We start from the raw sequence: 21,609 nt of genomic DNA, 5'->3' as shown, positions 1-21,609 counted from the left end.
ACAGGGCTGGAAAAGGCGGGGAGAAGCCTCCATGGGGCCTCTCTAGGAATCTCCTGGGAGGAAACGGGGCCGGAAAAGGTGGGGAGAAGCCCCCATGGGGCCTCTCTAGGAATCTCCTGGGAGGAAACAGGGCCTCCACCCTCCCTATGGTTTCCCCAATCGCCCGCATCATTTGCTTTTACATTGATTCCTATGGGAAAAATTGCTTCTTCTTACAAACTTTTCTACTTAAGAACCTGGTCACGGAACGAATTATGTTCGTAAGTGGAGGCACCACTGTATTTGCTTTTTGTTGTGTGCATTTGCCGATTCAACAGACTCCCAGGTCCTTTTCTACGTCTTAACATTAAAAACAGCACCAATGCCACAATTTTAAGATTAAGGCCAAACTAACATGCACAGAACCCCAGACATTAAAGCCTAATCTAAAATGTTAATGGTTTTGCCCGCCGGTCCTTATGAGTTGGCTCAGGTACAAAACGTCAGCGGTTCAAGCTTTGACACAGTAATCTTTGTTCGGTCTCTTTGCAATCTGCTGGACTAGCGGCATAGCAAATTCTTTGTTTATTTATTTATTTATTTATTTTAAAAAAAGAGGGGAAGTAAGTAAGACATTAAGTCACAAGGCTCATTTCCCTCGGGATTAAAAAGTTCAGAGTTGAAAAAGCACCAGAGTTCAGAGCCTTAAATCAAAAGTATCTTCCTGCACCTGAATGGTTAATTCCATTAATAGATCCCGTCCTCTTTAATGTTTATTTCAGAGGCAGATGGGTGCCCTGACTTAAGTTTTAAGCCTCTATATACAACCGCCCACCAATGCGCCCAGGGGCTCAATCTCGTCATAATAATCCTTTAAAAGGATCTGCTTGTTTTTCCCGAGCTGCTAATATGGAGGCTGTTGGGGCCTGGATGGGTGTCAACAAACTCAAACTCAACCCAGACAAGACGGAGTGGCTGTGGGTTTTGCCTCCCAAGGACAATTCCATCTGTCCGTCCATTACCCTGGGGGGAGAATCATTGACCCCCTCAGAGAGGGTTCGCAACTTGGCCGTCCTCCTCGATCCACAGCTCACATTAGAGAACCATCTTTCAGCTGTGGCGAGGGGGGCGTTCGCCCAGGTTCGCCTGGTGCACAAGTTGCGGCCCTATTTGGACCGGGAGTCACTGCTCACAGTCACTCATGCCCTCATCGCCTCGAGGCTCGACTACTGTAACGCTCTCTACATGGGGCTACCTTTGAAAAGTGTTTAGAAACTTCAGATCGTGCAGAATGCAGCTGCGAGAGCAATCATGGGCTTTCCCAAATATGCCCATGTCACACCAACACTCCGCAGCCTGCATTGGTTGCCGATCAGTTTCCGGTCACAATTCAAAGTGTTGGTTATGACCTATAAAGCCCTTCATGGCACCGGACCAGATTACCTCAGGGACCACCTTCTGCTGCACGAATCCCAGTGACCACAGAGTGGGTCTTCTCCGGGTCCTGTCAAACAAACAATGTTGTTTGGCGAGACCCAGGGGAAGAGCCTTCTCTGTGGCGGCCCCGGCCCTCTGGAACCAACTCCCCCCAGAGATTAGAATTGCCCCCACCCTCCTTGCCTTTCGTAAGCTGCTTAAAAGCCACCTCTGCCGCCAGGCATGGGGGAATTGAGATACACTTTCCCCCTAGGCCTTTAAAATTTTATGCATGGTATGTATGTATGTATGTTTGGTTTTTTATATAATGGGTTTTAACTGTTTTTAGTATTGGATTATACTGTTCTGTTACTGTTGTTAGCCGCCCCGAGTCTGCAGAGAGGGGCGGCATACAAATCCAATAAATAATAATAATAATAATAATAATAATAATAATAATAATAATAATCTAATCTAAGTAATAAATCTAAGTAATAAATAATAATAATAATAATAATAATAATAATAATGATAATAATGGAACACAGGAAGAGAGGCTGCTGATAGATCCCATTTTAAAAAAAATTGACCATCAATTTCACAGGCTAGTTAGGGCTTTAAAAAAACTTTATTCGGAGAGAGTAACAATGAAAGAGCTTGCAAGCCAGTAAGAGCTGGGAACATCATTAGCACCTGGAAAGAAACATTCGGAGCAAGTAGAGCAATGGAAAAAACCCTGCAAAGGCTTGGAAAACATTTTTCACAGAGAGTAACAATGAAAGAGCTTGCAAGCCAGTAATAGCTGGGAACAGCATTAGCACCTGGAAAGAAAAATTCGGAGCAAGTAGAGCAATTTAAAAAGCCCTGCAAAGAGTTAGGGCTTGGAAAACATTCTTCGCAGAGAGTAACAATGAAAGAGCTTGCAAGCCAGTAAGAGCTGGGAACAGCATTAGCACCTGGAAAGAAACATTGGGAGCAAGTAGAGCAATGGGAAAAAACCCTGCAAAGAGTTAGGGCTTGGAAAACATTCTTCGCAAAGAGTAACAATGAAAGAGCTTGCAAGCCGGTAAAAGCTGGGAACATAATTAGCACCTGGAAAGAAACATTGGGAGCAAGTAGAGCAATGGGAAAAAACCCTGCAAAGAGTTAGGGCTTGGAAAACATTCTTCGCAGAGAGTAACAATGAAAGAGCTTGCAAGCCAGTAAGAGCTGGGAACATCACCAGCACCTGGTTAGGGCTGGAAAGAAACAACCTCGTCATAATAATCCTTTAAAAGGATCTGCCTGTTTTTCCCGAGCTGCTAATATGGAACACAGGAAGAGAGGCTGCTGATAAATCCCATTTAAAAAAAATAATACATTATTTAAATGGAAAGCTATGCAAACACCGACAAAGCTTGTGGGAAGGACGGATCCCAGGGGTAATAATTAAAAGGACAGGTGCCCAGTAAGGTGAATTCTTTCCTGCCCGTCTACCTGCCCTCCGGGCCCAGCAAGGAGAATTTTTTACATCTCTTATAAACAGATGCATTCGTGAGAAATGACTTGACCTGGAAAACTTTTGCAATTTTAGGTGGCCAAAAAATTGCATTAATAAACAGATTTCTGTTAGGGTGGAGTTTTGTTTCCTTATTCTCGGTTCTGTTTATAAGAACTCATGTAAACTCTTAACAGTTGGGGGTTTTTTTTGCTAGAGGTGTCGTTTAAAATGAAGACTCGGAAAGGAATTCGAAAGACGACACGGGTGGCTGGGGATGGACCAGCTTCAAACATCATCATAGAGTCCCAGGGATGGAAGGGAAATTGGAGGTCTTCTAGTCTGACCTCCCCTCCTTAAGAGAAGAGCCCTCCACTCCTCCACTCGCAACAGAATCCCCTACGCAACTGGACTTACAATCCTAGGTTTAGAAAGCTTCTAAGTACGTCGCCTTCAACACGACCTATGCATAGCCCATAAAATCATCTGCTATGACGTCCTTCCTACTTCACCTTCAACCACAACAACACAAGACACAACAGATACAAACTCAAAGTAAACCGCTTCAAACCCGACTGCAGGAAATACGACTTTAGTAACCGAGTAGTTGATGCATGGAACTCACTACCTGACTCTGTAGTATCATCACCTAACCGCCAAAACTTGACCCTTAGACTGTCCACTGTTGACCTCTCCCAATAAGAGTTCAGTAAGGGGCGTGAATAAGTGCACCAGCATGCCTTCTGCCCCCTGTCCTAATGTTTCTCTCTTGCTAGCATCATGTATGTACATCAAAAAACTAAAGGGAACATTTAAACCACACAATATAACTCCAAGTAAATCAAACTTCTGTGAAATCAAACTGTCCACTTAGGAAGCAACACTGATTGACCGTCAATTTCACATGCTGTTGTGCACATTCAACTTTATACAGAATAAAGTGTTCAATGAGAATATTTCATTCATTCAGATCTAGGATGTGTTCTTTGAGTGTTCCCTTTATTTTTTTTGAGCAGTGTATTATATCTCTGTATACCACCGATACGTACTTGACAAAACAAATAAATTTAAAAAACCCTATAAGTATTATTATTTTTTAATTATTATTCATTAGATTTGTATGCCGCCCCTCTCCGCAGACTATTAGAGAGGCTGTCAGGCAGTAGGGAAAGCAAGTAGGATGCTTGGCTGTATAGCTACAAGTATAACAAGCAGGAAGAGGGAGATTGTGATCCCCTTATATAGGGCGTTGGTGAGACCACATTTGGAATACTGTGTTCAGTTGTGGAGACCTCACCTACAAAAAGATATTGACAAAATTGAACGGGTCCAAAGACGGGTTACAAGAATGGTGGAAGGTCTTAACCATAAAACGTATCAGGAAAGACTTCATGAACTCAATCTGTATAGTCTGCAGGACAGAAGGAAAAGGGGGGACATGATCGAAACATTTAAATATATTAAAGGGTTAAATAAGGTTCAGGAGGGAAGTGTTTTTAATAGGAAAGTGAACACAAGAACAAGTGGACACAATCTGAAGTTAGTTGGGGGAAAGATCAAAAGCAACATGAGAAAATATTATTTGACTGAAAGAGTAAGTAGATCCTTGGAACAAACTTCCAGCAGACGTGGTAGATAAATCCACAGTCACTGAATTTAACCATGCCTGGGATAAACATTTATTTATTTATTTATTTTATTTATTTATTGGATTTGTATGCCGCCCCTCTCCGCAGACTCGGGGCGGTTAACAACAGTAACAAAACAGCATAATACAATACTAAAAACGGTTAAAACCCATTTATAAAAACCAATCATACATGCAGACATACCATGCATAAAATTGTAAAGGCCTAGGGGGAAAGTGTATCTGGAACCAACTCCCCCCAGAGATTAGAATGGCCCCCACCCTCCTTGTCTTTCGCAAATTACTTAAGACCCACCTTTGTCGCCAGGCATGGGAGGAGTTAAGTTATCCTTTCCCCCTAGGCTATTACAAGTTATACATGGTATGTTTGGTTTTTTATAATAACGGTTTTTTAGTTGTTTTTATTAATTGGATTGTTCATGTTGTTTTACCACTGTTGTTAGCCGCCCCAAGTCTGCGGGGATGGGTGGCATACAAATCCAATAAATAATAATAATAATAATCTCAGTTCCCCCATGCCTGGCGGCAGAGGTGGGTTTTAAGCAGCTTACAAAAGGCAAGGAGGGTGGGGGCAATTCTAATCTCTGGGGGGAGTTGGTTCCAGAGGGCCGGGGCCGCCACAGAGAAGGCTCTTCCCCTGGGTCCCGCCAAGCGACATATATCCATCCTAAGATAAAATACAGAAAATAGTATAAGGGCAGACTAGATGGACCAGGAGGTCTTTTTCTGCCGTCAGTCTTCTATGTTTCTATGTTTCTATGCTGTCCATCTCTCTCTCTCTCTTCCTGGATGCTGCCTGATATTCAAACTTTCCAAAGTTTCCCAAACTCCAGGCAACCCTCCAAGCAGGATATATTTTAGCTTCACGCACAATGGCCTCCGCTGGTCTCTATAATCTCTTGTTTTGCTTGCTCTCTGGCACTTTTTGTCACTGTCCTTCCTGGAAACAAAATACACACCAAACACTTGCCAACACAGTATTTTCAAGGGGAAGATGTCCAGGCCTCCGGAATGGGATTCCCATTTTTTTTGGTTTAGGGACGGGAAGCGGCAGCTGTAAACTTCTGGCTTCAGCGGACAGGAAAGAGATAAATTCTGTGCGGTGCGCAGGAATGCAATTACAAAACCAATTAAGGTCAGGAGGAATATTGAATTTCTCTCGGGGCGCATGAAAAGCATCGCTGAACGCGAGCGCACGAGGCCTTGGCAGCTTCAAACTCGGAAAATGGGGAAAAATAATAATAATAATTAGCCGTTCGAAAGGGAAGAAACCGTTTGGGATTTGCAGCTTTGCAATTTCATCCCGTTGGCCCGAAGATGCTTTTTGCAAGACTCAACCGGACTTTTTCTTGAGTTTTGTTTTGAATAGGTTTTGCTTCTCCATCTGAGAAGCTTCCTCGGCTCTGACTTGGATGGCGGGGAATGGAAGATTTTTATTTATTTTTTACTCCTTTGCAGACAGCGGGTCGTTTTTGCGAAGCCAGAAAAGTCCAGGTGACTCTTGAAAAAAAGCATTTTTTGGGACAACCGCCACATGGATGATTGAGAATCTTACGTAAACATCCATCCAATTGGGTGTGCCAGAAACATAGAAGATTGATGGCAGAAAAAAACCTCATGATCCATCTAGTTTACTTATACCTTATACTATTTCTGGCTTTCAAAACCTGTCTTTGCAAATAGAGGACTCAACTTACAACCATAACTGAGCCCCAAATTTCTGTCGCTAAGCAAGACCGCTCTGAGTTTCACCACAGTATTACGACTTTTTGCCGCACTTGTTGAGAAAGTCCCTGCAATTTATTATTTTAGTTTTATTTATTTGACTTCTATGCCGCCCAATCCCTTAGGACTTGTTAAGTTACCGTGATTCCCCTAAAATAAGACATAGAAACATAGAAGATCAACGGCAGAAAAATACCACCTGGTCCATCTAGTCTGCCCTTATACTATTGCCTGTATTTTATCTTTGGATGGATCAATGTTTATCCCAGGCATGTTTAAATTCAGTTCCTATGGATCTACCAATCATGTCTGCTGGAAGTTTGTTCCAAGCATCTACTACTCTTTCCGTCAAATAATATTTTCTCACGTTGCTTCTGATCTTTCCCCCAACTAACTTCAGATTGTGTCCCCTTGTTCTTGTGTTCACTTTCCTATTAAAAACACTTCCCTCCTGAACCTTATTTAACCCTTTGACATATTTAAATGTCCCCCCTTTCCCTTCTGTCCTCCAGACTATACAAATGGAGTTCATTGAGTCTTTCCTGATCAGTTTTATGCCTAAGACCTTCCACCATTTTTGTAGCCCGTCTTTGCACCCGTTCAATTTGTGGTCAGGCGGTATAGGGAAAGCTTGGCTGCCTAGCTAGAGGTATAACAAATAGGAAGAGGGAGATTGTGATCACGCAGTATTGAGCGCTGGTGAGACCCCATTTGGAATACTGTGTTCAGTTCTGGAGACCTCACCTACAAAAAGAGATGGATCAAATTGAACAGGTCCAAAGACGCGCTACAAAAATGGCATAAAACCTATCAGAAAAGACTTCATGAACTCAATCTGTATAGTCTGGACTGGAGGACAGAAGGGAAAGGGGGGAAATGATTGAAACATTTAAATATGTTAAAGGGTTCAATAAGATTCAAGAAAATAGGAAAGTGAACACAAGGACAAGGGGGCACAATCTGAGGTTAGTTGGGGGGAAAGATCAGAAGCAACACGAGAAAATATTATTTGACTGAAAGAGCCGTAGATGCTTGGAACAAACTTCCAGCAGACCCTGGTTTGTCAATCCACAGTCACTGAATTTAAACACGCCTGGGATAAACATAGATCCATCCTAAGATAAAATACAGGAAATAGTATAAGGGCAGACTAGATGGACCAGGAGGTCTTTTTCTGCCATCAATCTTTTATGTTTCTATGAATGAGGAAGGAAGGGAGGAAGGAAAGAAAGAAGGAAGGAAAAAAAGAGAAGGAAGGAAGGGAAGGAAGGAAGGGAAAGAAAGAAGGAAGGAAGAAAGGAAGGAAGGAAGGAAGGAAGGAAGATTCTACAGTCACTGAATTTAAACACGCCTGGGATAAACATAGATCCATCCTAAGATAAAATACAGGAAATAGTATAAGGGCCGACTAGATGGACCATGAAGTCTTTTTCTGCCGTCAATCTTCTATGTTTCTATTTTCCTATCTCTATTGGGGGGGAAAACTCCATAGTGGCAACAGGAAAGGCATCGGGCCAGTAAAACACTCAGCCCCAGATTATGGGATCATTAAACGATGATGCTGATGGTGAAATGGCTATGTGAAAAAATATTATTATTATTATTATTATCATTATTGTTGTTGTTATTGCAATTATTGTTGTTATTATTGTTATTATTATTTATTGTTTATTAGATTTGTATGCTATACGATATACAAGTCACTTTTTCCAGTGATGTTGCAACTTCCAACGGCCACTAAACCAAAAATTGTAAATTGTAAAGACTGTCTGTATTTGGGGGGGACGGGACTGGACTGGAGGCTCTCTATCCTGGTTATGGACTTGGTTAGAGCTGAGTTAGCCTTTCAACCCTGAGCTGTAATTGCAGCTGAGCTGTTGCCTTGTCAGCACTCCGACAGAAGGAAACACACTAGGATTAATTTGTGTTTTGTTTCCAGGGTATTTAACCGGAGGGAGCTGCTACAGGAAAGCTTGAATTTGTCATGCCAGCAGGTGAGGTGGAAAGGGGGGGGGGGGGGAAACCCTACATAAATCCGGAAGAAGGCTTGCAAACACACAACCTTTAATTTCAAACTCTGATATGTAATGCAAGAGGCTCCTGAAAACCCCTGTTGGCACCGGGGCGGGTTTCACCAAAGCTTCCAAAACACCACGTCAGAAGGGAGGAGAAACCGAGGGTGAAGTGGGGAACCCTGTAATTTTGCCCAATTTTGTAAAAACTATATTCTCCAACCAGGAAGAAGCCCTTTGTAGTCCTTGACTTGTAACCACAATGGAGACCAAAGTTTCTGCTGATAAGCAAAACATTTACTGCTTATGGCGTTATTATTCAATGTTCCCCTTTACTCTGGCTTTAAGTCGACTTTTTAAGTTTTGTATAACTGTTCTTCCTTCCTTCGTTCTCTACTTTCTTCTTAAGCGCCAGATCTTCCTTCCTTCCCTACTTTCCTTCCTTCCTCCCTCTCTATCTCCTTCTCTCCCTACATCCCTCCTTTCCCTTGCTTCCTTCCTTTCCCTCTTTCCTTTTTAAACTCCATACTTTCCTTCCTTCTTTTTCCCTTTCCCATCTTCTTCCTTCCTTCCTTCCCTTCCCTCTTTCTTAAATTCCAGGGCTTTCTTTTTCCCTTTCCCATCTCCTTCCTTCCTTCCTTCCTTCCTTCCTTCTTCTTTCCTAAACTCCAGTCCTTCCTTCCTTCCTTCCCCTCTTTCTTAAATTCCAGGGCTTTTTCCCTTTCCCATCTTCTTCCTTCCTAAACTCCAGTCCTTTCTTCCTAAACTCCAGACCTTCCTTCTTTTTCTTTTCCATCTTCTTCTTTCCTTTTCTTTTCTTCCCTTCCCTCTTTCCTTCTTAAACTCCATACTTCCTTCTTTTCCCCTTTCCTATCTTCTTCCTTCCTTCCCTTCCCTCTCTCTTAAATTCCAGGGCTTTCTTTTTCCCTTTCCCATCTCTCTCCTTCCTTCCTTCCTTCCTTCCTTCCTTCCTAAACTCCAGTCCTTTCTTCCTTCCTTCCCCTCTTTCTTAAATTCCAGGGCTTTTTCCCTTTCCCATCTCCTTCCTTCCTTCCTTCCTTCCTTCCTAAACTCCAGACCTACCTTCTTTCTCTTTTCCATTTTCTTCTTTCCTTTTCTTTTCTTCCCTTCCCTCTTTCTTTCTTAAACTCCAGGTTTAAACTCGTGGTTTAAATCGGCTTGATTTAAATCGTAGTTTAAATCGTCTCGAATTAAATTGTGATTTAAATCATCTTCAATTAAATCGCGGTTTAAATCGGCTTGATTTAAATCAAATCCACCCTAAAAACAGCCTTAACCAAACCGGCAACCAGATTAACAGCTGGAACCCTAAATTTTAGGTTTAGGTTTAGGTTTATTGGATTTATATGCCGCCCCTCTCCGCAAACTCGGGGCGGCTCACAACAATAATAAAAAACAGTACAGTACACAATACCAAATCCAATGCCCACCCATCCAGTTCCAATTTAAATTAATAATCTCATAAAAAACAGTATATATAAAAAAACAGGCACACAGTCAATCAATCAACAAAACAACATGGGCAAGGGGGAGGTGTTTCAGTTCCCCCATGCCTGACGGCAAAGGTGGGTCTTAAGGAGTTTACGAAAGGCAGGGAGGGTGGGGGCAATCCTAATCTCAGGGGGGAGCTGGTTCCAGAGGGTCGGGGCCCCCACAGAGAAGGCTCTTCCCCTGGGTCCCGCCAGACGACATTGTTTAGTCGACGGGACCCGGAGAAGGCCAACTCTGTGGGACCTAACCGGTCGCTGGGATTCATGCGGCAGGAGGCGGTCCCGAAGATATTCTGGTCCGGTGCCATGAAGGGCTTTATAGGTCATAACCAACACTTTGAATTGTGACCGGAAACTGATCGGCAGCCAATGCAGACTGCGGAGTGTTGGTGTAACATGGGCATACTTGGAGAAGCCCATAATTGCTCTCGCAGCTGCATTCTGCACGATCTGAAGTTCTCTTTTCTCTTTCATCCAGATCTGGGATAACAGAAACAGGGGGAAAAATATCACCTTATTCTGTTATTAAGACGGAAAGCATTTCTAAACCAGCCAAATTCCTTAATTCTCCATTCCAACAAGCCCCAAAGGATTTACACACAAATACTCATAGGCCAAACCTAGCAAAACCCGAGAGTTGATTTTAAAGAGAGGAAGAAGGGTTGGAAAGAAAGCTGAATGCACAACTCTGCTTTTTTTTTTTTGCACAATCACACAAGGGCTCAACAGAACAGGTATACCTAGTTCCTAGCGTGATTAATCTAAAAAAAAAAAAAAATTACCCTACATATGTCAGTGGAATATTAATCATTTCCCATGCCTGCCTGTCGAGGTTTTTCTTAACATCCTCTGTGCCAGCCCAAGAAATTGGTCCTTCCTGCCAAAAACTAGACTTATAGTAAGGTTTACTCAAGAGTAAGCCCTCTTTTCTTTTGAACAAACATAGAAAGCAATTGAGGCTCATTTTTTCCACCATATGTTTGGAAATGACAGCTTGCAAAAATGAGGCCCAAAGCAAAACTTTACTCCGAATGTTGTTTTCAGTGCGTTCCATAAAATCAGCAAGCAGTTAAAACTCAACTCTCATCATCCCGAACACGCACACAAAAACAAATAAAACTTAAAAAATAAACATATTGCTAAAGCAATATAGTCACATTCTCCCTCCCCGTAAAAGACGGAGTTGAGACAACACTAAAACTTTTGGATATGTTGGAAAACCAAGTTTGTTTGTTTATCGAGATTGTTTCTCCTCTTATTTTTCAGTCCTTTAATTTAAAAACAAAACAAAACTCAAGATTGCTTTTTTTTTTTAAAGTACCGCATTTCACATTAGTGGAGTTGCTGTTAGAAATAAAACAAACAAACCTGCTAACTTTGGAAAGGCTAAAAAGGCAGGTTTAATAGTCCCGCCGAGATCTGCCTTAGCGTTATTGCTTTTATAATAACCAGGTTACCGATGTCACCCATTCGCACTACATTCCGAACCTGTTGAGTTTAATATCAAGCAATCTAACTTTCTCGTTTTTCTTGATTTATTAGGAAGTAGCAGAGAGCTTTATGTATAAAATAAAGATGTATAAAATAAAGATATGATAGAACTGTGATGTTTTTCTCCTTCTGGTTTAAGTATGCAGAGTGGTAAGATGCTGCAGTTACATATGTATTTTAAACAGAATTTTAAATGTAGATTTGATTATTGTAGATTTCTAACATGTTTTGCATAAATTTGCTGTAAGCTGCCCTGAGTCTCAGGAGAAAGGCCGTGTAGAAATTGAATAAATAAATAAATTTGATATACATTTGTATGTATGTAGATTGTTGCGAGTTTGGGGGTTTTCCCGTGCTATATTTTGAGTGTCTTTGCAAAGACCAGCCCTGCTGATGGCAAGAGAGCCCCTCCAGCACCCAAAGGCGCCTCTGCCCATGTCAAGAGTGCCACTCCCTGAAGAGTGCCCCTCCCACCCACAAGAGTGCTTCTGCCCATGGCAAGAGTGACACACATTAAAGAACAGCCCTGGCCATGTCAAGAGCACCCTTCCAGCCGTCAAGGGCGCCTCTGCCCACATCAAGAGTGCCACTCATTGAAGAACGCCCCTCCAGTCACCAAGAGCACTCCAGCCCATGACAAGAGTGCCATGCACTGAAGAGCAACCCTAACCATGTGCCCCTCCAGACCCCAAGTGTGCCTCTGCCCACGTCAAGAGTGCCACACACTGAAGAGAGCCCCTCCTGCCCTCAAGAGTTTTTCTGCCCATGTCAAGAGTGCCACTCACTCAAGAGCATCCCTGTCCATGTCAAGAGTGCCCCTCCAGCCCCCAAGAGTGCCTCTGCGCACATCAAGAGTGCCACACACTGAAGAGCAGCCCTGGTCATGTCAAGAGCGCCCCTCCAGCCCCCAAGAGTGCCTCTGCCTATGGCTAGAGTGCCCCTCACTGAAAAGCAACCCTGGACATGTCAAGCGTGCCATGCCCCTCCAGCTGCCAAGGGCGCCTCTGCCCACATCAAGAGGGCCACTCAGGGAAGAGCAGCCCTGTCCAGATCAAGAGCACCCCTCCAGCCCCCAAGGGTGCCTCTGCCCATGCCAAGAGTGCCACTCATTGAAGAGCGGCCCTGCCCATGCCAAGAGCAGCCGCCAAGGGTGCCTCTGCCCATGGCAAGAGTGCCATTGACTCAAGAGCGCCCCTCCTGCCCCCAGAGTGTCTCTGCCACATTGAAGAGGAGTCCTGTCCAGGTCACGAGCGCCCCTCCAGCCCCCAAGGGTGCCTCTGCCCATGCCAAGAGTGCCACTCATTGAAGAGCGGCCCTGCCCATGCCAAAAGCAGCCTCCAAGGGTGCCTCGGCCCACGTCGAGTGCTACACATTGGAGCCCAGGTCATGTCAAGAGCGCCCCACCAGCCCCCCAAGAGCGCCACTGCCCACGTAAAGAGTGCCTTCCCCTCCCCACAGCCACGCCCTGCCGAGGGTGAACGTGCCTCTGCCCATGTCCAGAGCGCCCCTCCTGCCCCCAGAGTGCCTCTGCCCACTTCAAGAGGGCCACACATTGAAGAGGAGTCCTGTCCAGGTCAAGAGCACCCCTCCAGCCCCCAAGGGCGCCTCTGCCCATGGCAAGAGTGCCACTCACTCAAGAGCAACCCTGCCCATGTCAAGAGCAGCCGCCAAGGGTGCCTCTGCCCATGTCAAGAGTGCTACACATTGGAGCCCAGGTCATGTCAAGAGCACACCAGCGCCTCTGCCCATGTCAAGAGTGTCTTCCCCTCCCCCAGCCCCGCCCTGCCGAGGGTGAGCGTGCCCCTGCCCATGTCCAGAGTGCCCCTCCTGCCCCACAAGAGCACCTCTGCCCACGTCAAGAGTGCCTTCCCCTCCCCACAGCCCCGCCCTGCCGAGGGTGAGCGTGCCCCTGCCCATGTCCAGAGTGGCCCTCCTGCCCCCAGAGTGCCTCTGCCCAGTTCAAGAGTGCCACACATTGAAGAGGAGTCCTGTCCAGGTCAAGGGCGCCCCTCCAGCCCCCAAGGGCGCCTCTGCCCATGGCAAGAGTGCCACTTACTCAAGAGCAACTCTGCCTATGCCAAGAGTGCCACTCATTGAAGAGCGGCCCTGCCCATGCCAAGAGCAGCCTCCAAGGGTGCCTCTGACCATGTCAAGAGTGTCACTCACTCAAGGCAACCCTGCCCATGCCAAGAGGGCCTCTGCCCACGTCAAGAGTGCCACTCATTGAAGAGCGGCCCTGCCCATGCCAAGAGCAGCCTCCAAGGGTGCCTCTGACCATGTCAAGAGTGTCACTCACTCAAGGCAACCCTGCCCATGCCAAGAGGGCCTCTGCCCACGTCAAGAGTGCCACTCATTGAAGAGTGGCCCTGCCCATGCCAAGAGCAGCTCCCAAGGATGCCTCGGCCCATGTCAAGAGTGCCACACATTGAAAAGCGGGACTTGGAGGTGTCAAAGGTGCTTCTGCCCATGTCAAGAGCGCCACTCCCTCAAGAGCAGCCCCTCCCGCCCCCAAGGGCGCCTCCGCCCACATCCAGGGCGCCGCCCCCTCGCCTCCCCGCAGCCCCTGCCCATGTCCAGAGCGCCCCCCGCATTAAAGCCACTCACGGCGCCTCCGGAGGGTCCCCGGCGTCCTGCCCGTCGGCCACCAGGAAGCCGAACTTGTCGACGCGCCGCTCGCCGCCGCCCGCGTCGCCCGCCGAGCTCCGCGAGTCCAGCTCCCCGCCGCCTCCGCCCTCCTGCTCCGTCTCGGCCGCGGCGTCGTCGTCGTCCTGGGCGGCCAGCGGGGCGCGGGGCTCCGGCGAGCCCATCCCGTCCGGCGCGCAGCTTTTCCCCCCGCCAGCCCCGCCGCGGCCGCCGCGGCTCTAAGCCCTCAGCCGCCCCCTCAGCCACGGCGGCGGCCGGCCCGGGCGCGCCCATTGGCCCAGCCGCCGACGCGCCCGCCCTCCGCCGACGCCATTGGCCCGGGCGCCTCGGGCTGCCGACGCGCCTTAGGTCACCCGAGCTGCCAATCCGGCTCTTTAGTCACCACCCACCTCGCTGAATGACGGGGCCCTTCTCCTTCTCTCCTCCACCCCGCCCCTCTGGAACTTCTGGCTTGCGCAAAAAGTTGGTAGGAAGCGTCCAGACCTCTAGGGGGCGCTAGACTAGCTTCGCTTAACCGTGGCTTGTTGAATAATAAACAAGCTTTGAATCGCAGTTATCAAATACCATATTTTAGCTTATCGTTTTTAATTATTAGATTTGTATATGTATTGTTTTTGCATTGTATGTTGTGAGCAATACATATGAAAATCTAATAATTAAAAACTATAAGCTAAAATATGGTATTTGATAACTGCGATTCAAAGCTTGTTTATTCAATTATAATTATAATTATTAATAATATTTGATAGGAAGCTTCATCCCTGGAGGCTTTCAAGAAGAGATTCAGAAATGGTGTGGGATCTCCTGCTTTTTTTGGAGGAGGTTGGACTAGATGACCTCCACGGTCCCTTACAATTCAAATTAACCTGAATATAACTGTGTATATACACTGCTCAAAAAAATAAAGGGAACACTTAAACTACACAATATAACTCAAAGTAAATCAAACTTCTGTGAAATCAAACTGTCCACATAGGAAGCAACACTGATTGACCATCAATTTCACCTGCTGTTGTGCGCATTCAACTCTGTACAGAACAAAGGATTCAATGAGAATATTTATTTATTTGTTTGTTTGTTTAGTCATTTGTCCAATACATAAATACATAGGAAGAAAATAGACATGTGATAATATAAAAGAGGGTGAAAGTGAACTTAGAGGAGAGGATATATGAAAGGAAGAGAATATATAAGATAGGTGAAAAAAAGGAAAGACAATTGGACAGGGGACGAAAGGCACTCCAGTGCACTTATGTACGCCCCTTACTGGCCTCTTAGGAACCTGGAGAGGTCAATCGTGGAGAGTCTAAGGGAGAAGTGTTGGGGGTTAGGGGTTGACACAATTGAGTCCGGTAGTGAGTTCCACGCTTCGATAACTCGATTGTTGAAATCATATTTTTTACAGTCAGGTTTGGAGCGGTTCGTATTAAGTTTGAATCTCTTGCGTGCTCTTGTGTTATTGCGGTTGAAGCTAAAGTAGTTATTGACCAGTAGGACATTGCAGCATATGATCTTGTGGGCAAAGCTCAGGTCGTAGTTCTAGGCTTTCTAGGCCTAGGATTGTTAGTCTATTTTCGTAGGATATTCTGTTTCGAGTGGAGGAGTGAAGGGCTCTTCTGGTGAAATATCTTTGGACGTTTTCAAGGGTGTTGATGTCCGAGATGTGGTATGGGTTCCAGACAGATGAGCAGTAGTCTAGGATAGGTCTGGCAAAAGTTTTGTAGGCTCTTGTGAGTAGGGTGAGGTTGCCTGAGCAGAAGCTGCGTAGGATCAGGTTGACAACTCTAGAGGCGTTTTTGGCGATATTGTTGCAGTGGGCTTTAGCACTTAGGTCATTCATTCATTCAGATCTAGGATGGGTTCTTTGTTTCCTTTCTCTTTTTATGAGCAGTATATACACACCCACACGCACAAATCAGTTAAAATTCAATTTTAAAACATGTGAAATACATTAAGAATTGCACTCAAAAAACCTTAATTGGAGAGAAAAGGCTTAGCCTTTAATAAACCCAGAATAGCAACAATGTGCAAGAGAGATTGTTGCATTGATTCGCTTTTGTGGTTTCCTTTTTGTAGGGCAGGCGTGGAAATTTGGGGGGTGCTTTTCATTTCAAGACAGGCTCTGGTCTTTCAAGTGCAATTTTTTGCATTGCAAATTTTTTTTTTTAAAGAAAAGCTTGAAGATGCTGCCACCTGCTGATCAAGGTAGTAGGACTTCAAATTGGCAGAAGTTATAATATATTGGGGTGGTGGTTGTGCATTTAATCCTAATTTACTATTATTATTATTATTATTATTATTATTATTATTATTATTATTATTATTATTATTATTTAATTGGATTTGTATGCCGCCCCTCTCCGTAGACTCGGGGTGGCTAACAACAGTAATAAAAAACATCATATAAATCCAATACTAAAACAACTAAAAACCCTTATTGTAAAAACCAAACATCCCTACAAACAAACATACCATGCATAAAATTGTAAAGGCCTAGGGGGAAAGAATATCTCAGTTCCCCCATGCCTGATGGCAGAGGTGGGTTTTAAGGAGCTTACGAAAGGCAAGGAGGGTGGGGGCAATTCTAATCTCCAGAGTTGGTTCCAGAGGGCCGGGGCCACCACAGAGAAGGCTCTTCCCCTGGCCAACTCTGTGGGACCTAACTGATCGCTGGGATTCATGCGGCAGAAGGCGGTCCCAGAGATATTCTGGTCCGGTGCCATGAAGGGCTTTATAGGTCATAACCAACACTTTGAATTGTGACCAGAAACTGATCGGCAACCAATGCAGACTGCGGAGTGTTGGTGTGACATGGGCGTATTTAGGAAAGCTCATGATACTTCTCACAGCTGCATTCTGCACGATCTGAAGTTTCTGAACACTTTTCAAAGGTAGCCCCATGTAGAGAGCATTACAGTAGTCGAGCCTCGAGGTGATGAGGGCATGAGTGACTGTGAGTAGTGACTCCCGGTCCAAATAGGGCCGCAACTGGTGCACCAGGCAAACCTGGGCAAACGCCCCCCTCGCCACAGCTAAAAAGATGTTTCTCTAATGTGAGCTGTGGATCGAGGAGGACGCCCAAGTTGCGGACCCTCTCCGAGGGGGTTAGTGATTCCCCCCCCAGGGTAATGGACGGACAGATGGAATTGTCCTTGGGAGGCAAAACCCACAGCCACTCCGTCTTATCAATATGATCTACCATGTACCGGTACCAATTTTGCATTGTCCATTTTGTCGCATCCTTCCAACCCAAGACAATTATTGCCTGAGCACGTTCCATCGCTGCTTGTTTTATTTCTCTAAATTCTCCCATCGCATTGCTTTTAACTAGAAACAGAGACGAATGACAGCAGAAAAAGACCTCGTGGTCCATCTAGTCTGCCCTTATACTATTTCTTGTATTTAATATTTTAAAACTAATTTAAAACTAATACTGCCATTTCCTTGGTAATTATCCATCGTATATTTAACATCCTATTAATATTATTTTATTTATTTATTTATTTATTTATTTATTTATGTATTTTATTTATTGTTAGAGTTGAAAGGGACCATGAAGGCCATCGAGTTCAACCCCCTGCCCAAGCAGGAACCCTATACTACACCCGTTAATATTAACACGGGTTGGACTAGAAGACCTCCAAGGTCCCTTGCAACTCTGTTGTTATTATTATAAACCAGGTAGGAAACACAGCCAGATAAATGGATTCTGAATCTGGAGAGGTCAACCGTGGATAGTCTTAGGGTAAAATGTTGGGGGTTAGGGGATGATACTACAGAGTCCAGTAATGAGTTCCACACTTCGACAACCCGATGACTAAAGTCGTATTTTTTACAGTCAAGTCTGGAGCGGTTAATATTAAGCTTGAATCTATTGTGTGCTCTTCTGTTGTTGTGGTTGAAGCTGAAGTAGACTTTGACAGGCAGGACATTGCAGCATATGTGATCTTGCGGGCAATACAGTACTTAGATCATGTTTAAGGCATCGTAGTTCTAAGCTTTCAAGACCCAGGATTGTAAGTCTAGTTTCGTAGGGTGTTCTGTTATGGGTAGAGGAGCGAAGAGCCATGAAATACCCAAATTCCCATCAGTAAGTAAACGCCAACGGACGCTGTTTAATAGCGGATCGATTTTCTAGCTCTCTAGCTTGGCTACGCCAGCTTTCCAAAGTGCTTTTTCCGAAAGAGGGCAAGGAACCCACGCTTCACTCTGTATTCCCTTGATGGGTTCAGATGCAATCCGTGCCCGGTCTCGGTTGGCAGCGCCCTCCCTGTTGGCATCAGCGGCTCTTCCAAGATAGATTCCTCCCATCTATCTTTAAAGCCCCGAATTGCAAGCTGCCTTTCTCGGCACCACTGTAAATAGCATTATCAGCATTAAGGAATTGCATTTAGACTTATAGACCGCTCTGTAGTGCTTCTACAGCCTTCTCTAAGCGGTTTACAGAATCGGCCTCTTGCCCCCAAACAATCTGGGTCCTCATTTGGCCCACCTCGGAAGGATGGAAGGTTGAGTCAACCTTGAGTCAGGAAGGAAGGAAGGAAGGAAGGAAAGAAAGAAAGAAGGAAGGATGGATGGAAAGAAAGAAAGATGGAAGGAAGGAAGTATGGAAGGAAGGAAAGAAAGAAGGATGGAAGTATGGAAGGAAGGAAAGAAAGAAAGAAGGATGGAAGGAAGGAAGGAAAGAAAGAAGGATGGAAGGAAGGAAGTATGGAAGGAAGGAAAGAAAGAAGGATGGAAGGATGAAAGGAAGGAAGGAAAGAAAGAAGGAAGGAAGGATGGAAGGAAGGAAGGAAAGAAAGAAGGATGGAAGGAAGGAAAGAAAGAAGGAAGGGAGGAAGGAAGGATGGAAGGAAGGAAAGAAAGAAAGAAGGATGGAAGGAAGGAAGGAAGGATGGAAGCAAGGAAGGAAAGAAAGAAGGAAGGAAGGAAGGATGGAAGGAAGGAAGGAAAGAAAGAAAGAAGGAGGGAAGGATAGAAGGATGGAAGGAGGGAAGGATAGAAGGAAGGATGCAGGGATGGAAGGATGGAAGGAAGGGAGGGAGGGAGAGAAAGAGGATGGAAGGAAGAGAGGGAGAATGGAAAGAAGGAAGGAAAGAAAGAAGGAGGGAAGGAATGAAGGGAGGGAGGGAAAGAGGATGGAAGGGAGAGAGGGAGAATGGAAGGAAGGAAAGAAAGAAGGAGGGAAGGATGGATGGAAGGAGGGAAGGAATGAAGGAAGGGAGGGAGGGAAAGAGGATGGAAGGGAGAGAGGGAGAATGGAAGGAAGGAAGGAAGGAGGGAAGGAAGGAAGGAAGGAGCAATACCGCTTCATAGTGCTTTTACAATCCTCTTTTACAAGCCTTTTGTCTCCAACAATCTTAAGCCGATGGTGAGATTTGAACTGCTGAACTACAGCTAGCAGTTAGCTGAAGTAGCCTGCAGTGCTGCACTCTAACCACTGCACACTTGAGAGCACCAAGAACCCCACAGTCCTCCTCCTTTCTACAAACCCCATTCTCTTCTAACACTGATGTTACCTAGTTTGGTTAATGAAACCACTGCCAGAAAGCCTACTAAATTCCGAGAGCACCCAAAGACACCAACTTTCGACCAAGAACTACCAATATCCTCCTCCAGAGTTAATAACAAGCACTCGGAAAGGCATTTAGAGATCCCGAGGGCCCTTTCCGATGCCTCTCTTCGCTTCGCCCTGGAAGATTAGATAAATCTTCTGGAAAGACGGGCGTCTAACAGCAAAATGGAGATGATTCAGCGCGAGGCGCAAGGGGTGAATCCAGCCAAGGGTTTCTACAACGGGGAGAAAGCACCTTAATGGAATTTTCTCTGCAAATTGATTCATGAGCCTGTCTTTTGGGGAATTCTAAAAAGCCTTTGCTGCTGAATCGCAATATTTACAGCCCAAGGCTGAGATTCTTTGCAAGAATCTAACTCAGCTTAAAACTTCTTCTTTTTTTTAGATTAGCAAAATAAAGAATATCAATATGTAAATATGAATGACTTGAATAGGGATTTGGTGATTGCATGAAATAATACGAATATTACTGTAATTAATTGATATGTGTTCTGTCGGGCTCTCTGATAGGAGCCTCCCGAAAATTCAAGGATACAAATTTCAGACACACACACATACACGTTTGAAAATTCAAAACAATGTTCTTTATCACAAAAGTCAAAATAAACTAAGCACTCTTTTTGTATTGCAAAGAGCACTCGTCCCAAAACAACCCAGGTAATCTGTACAATGTCCCTTAAGCAGTCCTTAAGTACTTAGTCAGCAGCTGTGGAGAAACTTCACACCCCTTCTTCTTCCAAGGAAGGGAGACACACACACATACGCTGCTCTGCTTTGGTTTCAAAGGCGTGAAAAAGCAATAAAGTCCAGCACACAAGATTCCTGACGAACTCCGGTCAGATATTCTTCCACAATGGCCAAACCCACATGCTGCTATTTATAGCAGCAGCCCTAATTATTGGAGCCCCACCCAAACACAGGTGGCCTCCCTTATTTCCTGTAATATGTTCTTACTTGGTCTCTTCTACGCATAATTCTGCGCTTGCGTGGGTCCAACATGTCATCATCTGAAGCTATAGAAGATAAGGGAGATTGACTGCCTGGGCTGTGTGCCAAGCCCTCCTCTGCCGAGTCACTCCCACCTTCTCCTTCATCCAAGGAAAGTAAACTCTGAACTGATTCTGTTGGCAACAACACAGGCCTGTGACATGTTGAAGTTTCCCCTGCATCCACCTCCATATTCCCTGGGGCAGGAGCTGGGCCAGAGCCAACCACAACAATATGTATATTATTATACGACTTAATAATATATCTGATGTAGCAGAAATACTGAATGTTTGCTGATATTATAATTAGTTGTTGCTGTTTTTGTTTAATGTATCTGTCTTTTGTGGTTATATATTTATGTGTTTTAAAATATATTTGAAAACCAGTAATTTTTTTTAAAAAAACCTTTAAAAAAAATATTTTATTGCGAAATGTATACACCACCCATCTCACTAAAGGGGTGATTTCCAAATCTGGAGAACTATTATTTACATGATAGTGGCATTTCCTTAATTGAACTGCTTTTGCCAGTCCGTAGATATAAAGATTTGTTGTTGGGGGTTGCAAAATTGTGTCCGACCCTTTTGCAGAATTGTTATAAATAGTCACTAAACGAACTCTTGCAAATTAACGACTGCTTGCATTATTATTTTTGTTTCCTTCCTGGGCCCCTTCCCTTGCTGTGACTGTCATACAGAAAGAGGCATAAGGACAGTACCGTATTTTTCAGAGTAATTAGTAACTGGACTTACAATCCGAGATTTAGAAACCTTAGAACTACGTCGCCTTAAACACGACCTACGCATAGCGCATAAAATCATCTGCTGCAACGTCCTTCGTATCAACAACTACTTCCAATTCAACCACAACAACACAAGAGCACACAACAGATACAAACTTAAAGTAAACTGCTCTAAACTCAACTGCAGGAAAAATGTGACTTTAGTAACTGAGTAATTCTCACTGTCAGGAAATTTCTCCTTCGTTCTAGGTTGCTTCTCTCCTTGTTTAGTTTCCACCCATTGCTTCTTGTTCTACCCTCAGGTGCTTTGGAGAATAGGTTGACTCCTTCTTTGTGGCAACCCCTGAGATATTGGAAGGCTGCTATCATGTCTCCTCTGGTCCTTCTTTTCATCAACTAATAC

General features: G+C 44.8%; 1 protein-coding gene across 1 annotated transcript in view; it reads right to left on the bottom strand.

Annotated features, from left to right (window-relative positions):
• The window catches only part of TBC1D10A (TBC1 domain family member 10A), a 35,085-nt gene extending 20,965 nt beyond the window's left edge, over nucleotides 1–14,120 (bottom strand). Inside the window, exon 1 of the mRNA XM_070763009.1 lies at nucleotides 13,864–14,120. Within this exon, the coding sequence (XP_070619110.1) occupies nucleotides 13,864–14,066 (203 nt within the window). The 5' untranslated portion in view covers nucleotides 14,067–14,120. The remainder of the gene's footprint in view (nucleotides 1–13,863) is intronic.
• Between the last annotated feature and the right edge of the window lie 7,489 nt (nucleotides 14,121–21,609).

Source organism: Erythrolamprus reginae, chromosome 10 (assembly GCF_031021105.1).
Source record: "Erythrolamprus reginae isolate rEryReg1 chromosome 10, rEryReg1.hap1, whole genome shotgun sequence".
In the NCBI taxonomy this organism is placed as follows: domain Eukaryota; kingdom Metazoa; phylum Chordata; class Lepidosauria; order Squamata; family Dipsadidae; genus Erythrolamprus; species Erythrolamprus reginae.
The sequence above is the reverse complement of the archived record's forward strand: the minus strand, read 5'-3'. Positions and strand labels throughout refer to the sequence as shown.